Source organism: Folsomia candida, unplaced genomic scaffold (assembly GCF_002217175.1).
Source record: "Folsomia candida strain VU population unplaced genomic scaffold, ASM221717v1 Fcan01_Sc001, whole genome shotgun sequence".
Taxonomy (NCBI): Eukaryota; Metazoa; Arthropoda; class Collembola; order Entomobryomorpha; family Isotomidae; genus Folsomia; species Folsomia candida.
Genome location: NW_019091193.1, coordinates 9,271,348 through 9,283,820, shown reverse-complemented (window position 1 = coordinate 9,283,820; position 12,473 = coordinate 9,271,348). Strand labels below are relative to the sequence as shown.

Below are 12,473 nucleotides of genomic sequence, written 5' to 3'. Positions count from 1 at the left end.
GGGATACACTGATTCTGTAAAATCATACCAAAATTCACTTTTCAGCATTTGTGTGCAGGACAATAAAAAAGGAGTGAACAAAACCATGTAGGATTTGTTGAAGGAAAACAAACGGAGCAAATCAAACGCCGGTCTCTCTTTGTTACATTAAGAAGCATAGACCCCAACAACCAAACCCAGTAGATTTTTATTCTACGGACTTGCTCACACAATTGAAATGGTTGTTATTTATATAACTGTGTTGCTTTCATCTGGTGAACCACTCCGTGAAGAGATTACAAAGCAGTTTTTCCTTTCACCCACGAATCAAAAATGTGAATGTGTGTAAATGTATTACTCTCCTTGACTAGTGTTCTGCGGAATACTATATACATTCAGCTTAAAAGTTCCAAAGTGTTTCAAATACTGTATGGCTTTACAATCCCTAAAACTACGATGAATATTTGGCACACATAAGTTCAACGTATTCACATATTTTGCAAAGATGTGTGTAATTTACATTTAGATATGCATTATTTTGGGTATAAATATCTAGAAAATATACAATTGCAAAATTGCAAATTCCGTTGGTAGATTTACTCGTAGACATCTAGAATTAAAGCTGGGCTAAGAATAAAGTCATAGGTAAGTAAGTAATTCCCAAAATGAGCCAAATAACCCCAAGGATGGAAAGTGTTTGTAAATGTTGACTTGAGATCAGTAATGATGTGATGATGTATTCCCAAGGGGAGGTTGCTGGGGCTGTTAAATGAGCGATCAGGCCAATTAGTCCTCAATGAGCCAAACCCTGGAACGAAAACCTATACAGCTTGAAGAACCCTAAGCGGCGATTTAATTCTCGTCGTCACTTTCTCTCTTGACTCACACGTATAAAGCATAAATATCAGTACAACGTTTATGATGAGACTTGAGCAAGTGACCCCGAAAGCAATCTCTCTCCACACGTGATGAATGAGCTACATGTACACATATGTATGTGCATATGTACACTTATGTATACTGTCGAAGGGAAATAATGCCCTCAGCTTTCTACACACACGTTCACGAATGAAACCCAAGTAAACCCCAACCTAAACCAAAGAATGGACTGTTTTATTGACATTAGCCAACCCTCGAGTAATTTATCCTCATGTACATTCTCCGGCGCTTATGTAAAGATGGTGACAGACAGGTCAATCTTCGCTTGTTCACTGTCATCATAATCTCGGCTCAAATTCATTTGTCGCTCATTTATCCTTGTTGTTGTCCACGACCGAATTGATGAAATAAATCCTTAGATGAGAGCCACGACTCATCTTCGTTGTTTGCTTTTCTCTAATTACTTACAGTAAATAGCGCCTCTTGAGATTTGTTTTTATGGACGTGATTAAACGAGGTTCAAGATTTTTTTGCGATTAGGAAATCATGCCAATTTCTATAGTTAGTGCACAATATTTAATCTATACTGAAAATAGTTGAACAATCTAAACTGAAAGAATGGCAAGAAAGTACAGAAAGTGACAAAAAGTAAAAGTGCATCCCTCCAGTTGGATGATTGCATTGACTTTTGTCCCATTATCCCTACTTGAAATTAGCCCTCTTCTCCTCCCTGAACATGTAAGCCAATTGTGAACAGATTATTTCCCCGTAATGAAATGTGAATGGGCATCAGAGATTCGCTTTGGTGGGATGGACTAAAACTGAGTACATGGAATAAAGAGAGCGAAAGAGAGAAAAAAGATCTCGTTAAATAGAAAAATTTGGGAAGGAGAGGGGAGCCCATTCTTTTCTTTCGTGGGCATTTGCTGACTTACATCACATCACAAATTACCACAGACACAAAATGAGTGGATTGCACTGACTTACAGGCAGCAAGGATGGATGGTGTCTCTAATTGCCTTTTTGTACGGCTGCAATCAATATTATCGACGAGCAAAGTTACTGGAGGCACTTTCCCTTGGCTGATAAAAGATAATAAAGATGAGCTTTCAAGTGATTTACGCAATGTGCAGATAAATTTTGCTCAATAATCTCATAAAAATGTAGCCTTCCTGACGAGGTGTGCGGTGATGTAGTTCTCATTCCTAGATAATTCTGTGCGGTATGAAGAAAGTGGTGCAGTTGAAGGGGCTGAACTATATGCCATGAACGAAGGAGTCAATGGTGAAAAAAATGCTATTGTAAAAAATTGGCTTTCATATCGCGTCACATCTTTGTACACCAACACACGATATTATTCTGACGTTTTATCCCAACCCATCCCATTTCTCCGTTACACCCCAACTTTTGACTCGACTGCGTTTGATACATCTTTTTACTCTCAGAGTCACTCATCCAAGAGTCGAACAATATCCCATTACATCGCCACTATATTTCATTCACTCGCTTTCACCCTGGTTTCCCACCCTCGTGTCAATCATGATCAACTGACAATTGACGAATACTTATTTACAATCAGTAAAGTTTATCGTTAAAAAATGAAAGCATTTTCATACCACGAAATTAGATGTACTATTTATACTGTACGTACATACATGCATGTATTTACTCGAGTAAATATTGGCATCCAATACATGATGATTGACTAACTGATTCAGTGTAATTACTTATCCTTAGCTGAGTAATGGATCGATCTGATCGTGCAAAATTAAAATAATTCATTTAGGGTTCGCACCATTGAATTCGCACAACAATGTTTCGCCCACCAAATTTTATGGGATTTTACTTTGAGTTTGAGCAACGGATATGCCACGCATCATCAACAACTCCAATGTTTCCGTTCTCTAGCTCAAAAACAATGCCGAATTACTGCTAAATATTCATTTCTTGAGCTTTACCCAACATTAAATATTTTGTAGCTAATTTAAGTGGCATTAATTGGGAAAAATCTGCATTTGAAAAGGCCAACAACATTTGAGTGCGATAAGCTCAGCTTAATTTTCATATCCCTACGATATTTTATGTCTTTATTATGACGGCTCTGTAATCCAGTGGCTCGTTCATTCTTTATATTTGCAAGGGAGAAAGTTTTGACTCGCCTTCTTCTTAATGTTTTTAGTGCATAATTAACTTGTCAAACTTGAAATTGGGTTTGCATTGCGAACTGCACGGCGACCCTAGTACGTACACTCACATATTATTTTTTGTTCTCTAATACACAACGGCACAATTTATGCACACGACTATTTATGAATGTCCTATGCATATCGCGATCACTCATTGCATGGCTCGCTCCCATATACACAGAAAAGAATGTGCGTTCCCCGTTGATTCTAGACGCCAATATGTATGTAACCGGAAACTTAATGTGTGTATAAAGGAAATAAGTCTGCCCTTTCAAATGGCAATTAAAGCCAGAAATGCTAATCTGGTGATAAATGTGTATGGATGCAAGAGTGGTTTCGAAGAACAGCCGGTGAAAGGTCTTGGGTGGAGAAAGACCAAGTCTTAAAATATCAGGTGCAGCCTCAGTCTCAGTTTAAATTAATTTCATAATAAACAGGTAATGGCACCATGCATAAGTACGCGGGCATATAAACATGCATACATAGGCCCTTGTTAAACATACCCAAGCTGGACATTTTATCGTTCTTATGTGAAACCCGTTGATTTATTTACGTTGCAACGAATCTATTTCGGGCAAATATACCAAATATATATGTACACCTTCATAATATGTACGTACGTATGCATGTACATTGAAGTACTTTTAGCAGCATGAACAGGTACATACGTATGAGCACGGGGAGTTTATGGCGAATGCATAACTGGTAGTTACGGAAAATGGATTGCGAGCTGCTGGCCGACTAATCGTAATCATGCAGTCAACAACTGAAGTAATGGACACCTTATCTTTAACTGCAATCAGGCAGGTCAACATTAAGGAAATGTTGGCAGGAAAGGAACATTGATTGCAATGACAATAAAGCGAGAAACGTCCGTTGTAATTTTGTACTTCCTTGCACACGTTCCGAAATTTATGTTTGTTGTCAAAAATATTTTTCAACTCTAATGATTATTTTGGCATTTTAATTCGCTCAAACCAATCTGTCTTAATGTCATGCAGAGTTGTGGTTTGTACATACATGGAAAATGTTAGCAAGAATTAAGTACATGCATGACTTTAATTTTCAGCATAACTCGCAAGCTAATTTCTGACCAAGCAGGGGTCCAGGCAGAACTTTTACAGAGCATTCGTGCAGTAACCTTGTTGTTCCTGTTAGAAACTAGGGTGTTGAAGGGATCAAATAAAATTTACTTACCCGGTTGACGCAAATGAGAATGCGTATCCAAACTGCTTTTCCCCATCCCACTCAAAGTATTGGTCGTGTAACCTGTAAAATAATTTGAAAAATTGGTTAAGTATATTTCAACACTCACACAACGTTAGATTTGTTTAGCTAGAAAGCTTAGTTGAACTTTTTATCGAATTTTCTGCTCTGTTCAAGCAATAATTGAAGAGAATCAAATGACCCCCTTAATTCAGCTTAATAAATTAAGAACTCTCCAATCACAATCAACCGATTAGGAAAATTTCTCCTTGCAGTTTGAAAATTCAAAAGTGCACTTGCGGACACTTTTTGCACTCGAATTTAGGAGAAAGTTTCATTGTTGATAACGACCTATACAGATTAGAGCGGTCTAACTTAAGCCCAAAAATTGTATGTGGCTCAAGTGGATGTAATCGTGCTAGTAAATGGATACATGAAGGTCCACTTATGTATGACGCCACATTTGAATGGGTTTAAAAATGTATGTACGATATTTACACATGCATTCATATGTGTTATATGTATGCTGTTGACGGATGTGTCGTTTACAGCATCTCAATTAACCACGCACTTAAAGGGACACAAAAAAGTCTCCACTCTCACAAGTTTTGTGTCCAAGGATTTGTGTGCTACATTTTAAAGCTTTCATTCATTTTCCATCGTAGGCCAAACACTGCTGCTGCGTTAAATAAGGTTGACGACTGCTGAGGGATAATTTCCAAAGGGTGAGTGCACCGAGGTGGAATGAAAAGAAATGATTATAATGGGACACGGACTGCCACATACATCGAACGCCAACGAGACGACAGAGTTTTGAGAGAAAGGTCTGCCTTGGTTAAATTTTCAGTCAGTTGCCTTATTTGAAGGGGGTTCAGTTCGAATCGAGCCAACAACCAATCCAAGCGAAAATCTGACGGAATAGAAACATTAATTGCAAACATAATGGACTTAATGGATATCTTCTCCGGATTTCTATTCACTCTTCGCCGCTTCTATTCCCATTTCATCCTTCATGGCACAACCATAACTTGGTCAACTTGGCAAAAGTGCATCCAACAAATGGACATTTTCTCGAATAATGTTTTGACTTTTGTCGAAGTCGTATAATGCGTGCCATAAGTGCATTATTATTGCTTTATTGTCTCATTTTGGACAAGGTTTCCGCATCCAACATTGAATCTGCAGACACTATAGTGAATAATTGTAGAATCATGTAATGTTTCTTTATTCTTGAGATTAATTCCAATTTCACAGAGGCTAAAAAATCAAATAGCTTAGAAATGATATCTGATCTGATTCGGACGACTATCGAAAACTGCGCCTGTAGTTGCACACCACTCGCTACAGAGAAGGGAAATCAATTAGAAAGTCAGCTACACCAACTCTTTCTCACCCACACACTTCTCGGAGTCTGTCTACGTCAAATTCTCAACGAAACGTCAAAGGTGAAGTAGAAAAAGATCCAGCGATATAGATGCACACATGTATGCATAAGCGGGGCAAAGTGAAAGTATGTACAACAAGAGGAATAAGACACCCTAACACATTTCCATTTTTTGCAAGTACATACCGATACTTTCTTTATCAGGGAGAGCCAGATTTCCTAAATTAGGATTCATCATCAAAATATCTCCCAATTTTACAAGATGGATTGATCAGACTATTGTTAATTTCAAAGTTCCAGTCCCCTAAATATGTACTAGTGGGTTTTTGAATCCGATTCTCTGTTTGGGTAACTGGCAATTTTTTTGCTAAACTTTATTCAATTCTTTGTTTAATTAAGAGGAAGATTAGGAAAATTGTAGCACTTATACAACTCGATTTTAGAGGGGTGCCGTTTGGTTTTATTCTATTAGTTTCAAAGCAGAGCCTTCTAAATTTATAAAAATTGGTCAAATGTGCTCAAAGTTGCATTTTAATCAAAATAATTTGCCAGTGACCTGAGCAAATCGGGTTCGAAACGAACTAGTATCTAGAGGCAATTACTAGTCAGTTATGCAATTGTACATATTTACAGATATTTATAGCTTGTCCATTTTACTTTCTTGCATTGCATCTTTATCGTCGCATCTTTGTCGACTTCACCTTCGTCGTTTGACGTGCAACCTTTCTGCCTACGCCATGCAGCCCTGTGATTCCAGGACCGTGTACGAAATGTAGTCAATGCCACTACCATTCTTATCATCGTCATCCGCTCTTTCCTTTGTGTACTCCAATTTCTTTCCGCTTCAGAGCTTTCCTTGTTTCAGCTCACTCGAAGAAAGTGCTATTTCGCTATTATTATAAGCCTGGAATCAAACTTTCACCCACACGGCATCTCAATGCAAAGTTGGTTTTCTTTGATTTAGTGGCTTTGGTTTGGTTTGGTTGTTGACTGACGAATTTGGTGTTGATCTGCTCTCTCGCTCTCTCTCACACTATTTGTGTGTTCTCGCCCCATGAAATGGCAGTCGAGCTCAACTCATGCTCAAGGATTTTCTCATTAGATTGCTTTTCTTGCATCTACCACCAAACAAAACCTGTTAAATTTCACCCTTTGTTCTTAAAATTGAACGGGTGTGGTTGACAAATCTAAAGTTTTGGCTGCGTTTAACACCGGAGGCGGTGACGCCGCCTTTGATCACTGATGAAAATGCTCACTCAACCTAAAACCTAAAATCTGGTGTTGGGGCGTCCCCACACTTATTATCCTTGAGAATCAAGCATACCGAATTCAAGTTTGTGTTTTCGTCATTTCAAGCCAAATATTATTATGCCCCCAGGTCTGGATAAATAGTCGTGTTTGTCATTTCCTCTCTACCACATATTAAATGCGCACTAAAAAAGGTGAATGTTTCAACACCACGCTTTGTGAAATATATGTATTTTTGAATTTAAAATAAAGCTTTCAAAAAATATTTGACAAATTATTTAAGAAAAATAATTATAATAATTTACTCTAAAAAGAGATCTGCCGCAAACACGAGATAAAATGATATCTCGAATGCTACATAAATTGATGCTAAACTAAAATTTGCTCAGTTTTTTTAGAAACATTCCAGAAGGAATCGATTTATTTTCGTAGCAAACTCAAGAAAATTTAGTGGGGTCCACTAATACATATGTACGAACAGTTACATATATTGCCCCAGTTTTGTCCATAACAAACTGGGCAGCAAATAGAGATCGTCATTTGATTTGCTATTCGTTTGCTTGCCTCTAATAAAGGACAAACTCCAAAGTGAAATTCATTGGTTCAACAGATGAGAAAAAAGTAATCACAGTCAATAAATCAGTTTACCATTCCATTTTGTCTTCGTTAGGCTGGGTTTGCTGAAGCCTCACATCCACCCACGGATGTTCAATGTCAAACTCCAATCCGACCAGGGAATTTGATTCATTTACTTATTTCGCTTATAACTCACAAACTCTGCTTCATTCCATTACGAAAGATAACTACTTTTGATCTCCAGCTGAACTGCAAAACCAGCAGGACCACCAATATTCCAGGAGTGTATTTACAGACGGATTAGAAATAAAACTTTCCTAAATGACGAGCATTCACTTTTATGCAACAATTCAGAAAATGTAATTTGAATTATGAGAGGTGTGGCTAGATTTAATAATTTCTATATCAAATAAAAGCTTTTTTCTTCAGAATGTGCATATGTACACGCGAAATGACACGACATGAGACGGAGAAAATAAGAGATGCAAATTGAAACACAAGTGCTACAGACAAATGTGAACCTGCAAACACGGCGTGAGAAGAGTGAAGGTAATGAATTCGAAGGATGAAGTTAGCAACCGCACGAAGGAAGGAAATGGATGGATGGACCAACCCTCGCTTTCCATTAAACACTAACATTTCCAAATGTCAGGAAATGTTGAGTTATATTACATTAGAGACTCCCTTCGAAAACTTCCTATTCCAATCTCAAATCAGCGAATCCTTTCATTCCGCAATGCTCAATTTCTCTCACAACTTTAGCACGAACAACGAGTGTTCACGGCTGATCTAAGAGATAGCAACAAAACGAACTCCCTTTTGCCGTCGGTAGAATGTATATCATAACCGCAGGATTGTGCCAACTTTTCCACTTTCACAACAGCAAAGCAGAAAATAATGCTCACTTTTCCTGTGTGTACATATGTATAAGCAACCCTGATTCCATCAACTTTGTAGGCAGAGAGCGAAGCATAAGAAAGTACATAAATGCCTACCTAAAGCTTCCTATACATATATTTATGTGTGTGTATGGAGCCACATTATGATTACCAACCAACCACGATAATTTTATCTGGGGAATACGTCTTGCCTCGGCATATGTTTCATGCATACAAACATTTTTTTGGGAAGAGGGGTAAAGAAATATTCATATTAACAGATATTATTACAGAGAATGGTTTTCACAAGGAGCGAGAGATGAAAGCAACCGATATGAAGTACAACTTGAACAGGTCTGTTTCGCTTAACTTTTGATTTTAGAGTCAACTTTCCCTCAGTCGTCTCTTTCTCCCTCCATTCCAACTGCACGTACGTGCATACGTACAAAGTCTACTAGCTAAATTTGTAGGTGTGTGCAGTGGTGGTGGGATCGGAGGGAGGGAGCGAGTCAGCCTTTCTAATTTATCTTGAACAGGAAATGGATTTACAGACGGCTCTACAATCTTTTCCCCAACATTTCCTTCGTTTACCGGATTCCCTCATCAAATTTTAACTCCAAAAACGTCCGCTCATTCATCAAAAATAATTAACTTATAAATTCCTCACACTTTATACCAATACTTTACAGTGCTCAATTACATGACCCGAATTTCAAATAGTCATGCACTGAAAACACACACGCAGTTTCTAAAACAAATAAGCACATATGTATAAGTGTATGATATACGAGCTTTCCCTTCGACTGTGTGCTCTTATATGTAACCAATTTTGGCAGCTGAACAAAACGTTTTTTTTAGCAGCAATGCAATATGTAAGACAACGTGGTCTACTTGTCAGTCGAGATAAGCTATGGTATTCATGCATGTGTGTATGTGTGTGGGTGGGTGTATGCGTTTTTACCAACTTCCGTCCGGAACTCGAGTGTCTCAAAACACAACAAGTGGAGGTCTTAGTCTTTAAATTCCCTCATTTATCCAATTACACAACCACAAACTGGAACCAGACTTTACGATAACTTAGTTTTGTCTTCTATGCTGGCTGACCGCGACCCTGTAGTGCTTATGCAAGAGAGCGAAAAGGGACACAAACAAAAACGTGAAAGAATTGAGAGCCGAAGGAAACGGAAGAGCATAAATTATACACACATTCCTCTAGAGTCGGAAGTCATGTCGGAAACATGAAAAATTTTCCATTTCGCATTTCATGTTATTGTGTGTATGGATGATGATGCTAGTTCATATGCCGTTTATTCGAAGGACCATGCGAATAAAAATAACATAATAGCATGGCAAAAACATACGTATTTATGTAGTCATAAGTAAACTTACTCTGAGATTGAGTTGAAGGATGAGCAGCACCCCATGCGCTTTTGTAGGTGGGATCTGTAACCAAACAATGAAATACATATTATTAGAAACATATTTTTCTCTTTATGAATCAGAACTTGCAAACACCGACATTGTGTACATATGTATTTCTTAAAGTCAGTGCAATATATACCTGCCAATAGCATCGAAAAATTGGTTAAGGACCCAGTCCTTGAGAAATACTCGGCCGAAGTTTTGATGTCCAGCATTGTAAAATGCTCTCGTGTTGTGTCAGGATATGGAGGAATAATTGTGCAAGTGTAGTAATTACTAAGATATGAGTATTTCTACGTTGAGTATAATCTTATTTCGACGCTATTTCAGATATGCAACAATTTGTGCACTTTTCACTTGATTCGTCAACTTGTGGCTCGCCGTGCATTGTTGTATTGTGGTCGAAAAGGAATGTGAATTGACTCGGTCGTGGTATTTATGTGTATGTAAAAGTAAGTACTGCTCGTGCTGCTGCTGAGTTGCAGTGGAAAATACTGAACAAATCAGTCTGTCTGACGTGTCTTGAGGTTTTATTGAGACTCTGGTTCAACTCTCACACTTTGTATGCATACCACACTCCTCACGACGCAAGAAGTGAGAGAAAGTCTGAGAAAGTGAGAGAAAAATCCGACCCGCGTGTCAAGTAAAACAAAGGATGTGAGAAAATCGGGAAGTCGCGCCGGCGTCAGAGTAAAACGAAACCACTTGAATCTGGAAACACTGAACAAGACGGCGTCGGAGAAGACGAAGGCTAGCTTTCACCTCAAGAACGCCAGGGTATGGTGATGGACCTGATGATGGAGTGATGGAGAGGAGAGACATGGGTCACTTTTGGTGGGCGATGAGTGTGAGGTTTGGTATGGAAATGAGTTGAGAGCTGCACTATGTTCAGGGGGAAGAGAGGAAATTTGGTTTCACACGTGGGCCTGCTGCTGCCGAGAGTGGGGAAACGAAGGGCTGTGAGGAGAAAGGAGGAGCGTGGTTGGCTGGTGAGTGGAAGGGGCTGGGGGAGTGTGTCAAGAGCACCGGAAAGACCAATGGAACCCGGGAAAGCCTGGAGAAGCCTCCTTCCTCTCCCACCACCGACTTTCTTTCTCTCACCCGACAACCGGTATTAGGGAGCGGATGCGGCCCGGAACTTGAAGAACTGGATAACGGTGAGCCATATATCCGCTAAGGAAGGAAGCGCAAAAGAGAATCGGACGCCCGAGTCCTGGCCGACACGATAACATGATAAGCAACACTCCCAATGACCACACCAGGTCCGCCGCCACGCTTTCTCCAGCGACATCCACACTTATCGCAGCCTCCATAACTCAACACAATGTCCAGTCAGCCAACTAACTCATCCCATTCACTCCATCATCAATCTTTCAACCCACTTCCGAACTCTTTCCTACAAATTCCTTCCCCGCTGCTCTCCGCTGAAACAAGCTCGGGCTCACCTATGCATATAGCATCAATCAACCATCTATCAAGTATATTTAGTGTCTAGTGTACAACACTTTCAAAGTAATTATTCCAGTTTTTATATCCTCAGTTTTAGGGTATCGAAATTACGCGTCCAAAATTATTATTTATTTTAGCTAGCCAATAAGTAAATAACCAGTGAAATGTCTAACATTTCTGGTAACAAATCGAAAAGTAAATTGGGAAACGACCCCACTCTATGTATTTACATCAGATAATGGAGCGTATAGCGAGTACAAAGTGAGTTAGGTGGGGTGGAGGAGAATAAGATTCCGAATTTATTATTATGGTGATTGAGATTATTATTGCGTAAGTAGATTTGGAGGAGAGAGAAGAAGGGATGAAAATTAAGTGAACAATATTGTTCCCTTCATCGAGGAGGAGGAGGAGGAGGCAGAACAAATGATAAATGATAAAAGCCAATTTTGTTGCTCCAATCTCTTCTCCAAAAGCATTGATCTCACCCAACGTTCATTTTGTTCTTTCTTTTTGGGTGCTTACTCGAGAGTGCGGCTTCTCCCTCTTTCCTCCCATTGCTCCACTGAACAAATAACATTCCACTTTTCTGACAACAAGTTTACACACTTTCATTCAGATTCATTTTCGACTTTCTGAATCCAAGTGAAAATATCATACTTCATGATCTGCATGTAAGTGAAACGTGCACATTGATATGCTGGGAAGCATATTACAATACGTACGGCCGCGTGGCAAAGTTGGCATTGGAAAAGTATGTATAGTAGAAAGTGATGTGTGAGAAACTCATTTTGTGAAGCTCATTTTCAGCCAATTCGGGAGCAGGTTGTCCAAAATAGTCTGAAATATAAAGAATGATCATTCATTCTTTGCACAAGTCCCATTCTAGAGCATCATAAAAAGTATGTACAGCTCGTTGGTGGTGGTCCTTTGAAGTGCATATTGTTCCTGTCACATGAATCAAAATAAAGACGCGGTGGCCGAATGAAATATGAGCTGCGTACGAAGGGATCAGTGCAACACGGATCGGTCCATTCATTTGCTTTGGTTCTCGATTTAATGCTTCGTATCATTTTATTCACTTGTTATACAGAGTTCATCATAACGCTACGTACGAGTCCAAAGTCATGATAAGGGACCATTACAGCGGGGTATGGCCTTGCGTACTTAAACTGAATAGAGCTAAATATATCAAGTTTTTTCCCAGTCGACGTTCATCGGTGTGAAAAAGGGCAACCTTTTCTGCACATATGTATTTAAGGGGAGCAA

General features: G+C 39.1%; 1 protein-coding gene across 1 annotated transcript in view; it reads right to left on the bottom strand.

Moving 5' to 3' along the window:
• LOC110841914 (DNA-binding protein D-ETS-3) overlaps positions 1 to 12,473 on the bottom strand; it is a 35,186-nt gene that overhangs the window by 3,336 nt on the left and 19,377 nt on the right. Inside the window, exons 6-7 of the mRNA XM_035859700.1 lie at positions 9,726 to 9,779; positions 4,242 to 4,313 (exon numbers count right to left, since the gene is read on the bottom strand). Of these exons, the coding sequence (XP_035715593.1) occupies positions 4,242 to 4,313; positions 9,726 to 9,779 (126 nt within the window). The remainder of the gene's footprint in view (positions 1 to 4,241; positions 4,314 to 9,725; positions 9,780 to 12,473) is intronic.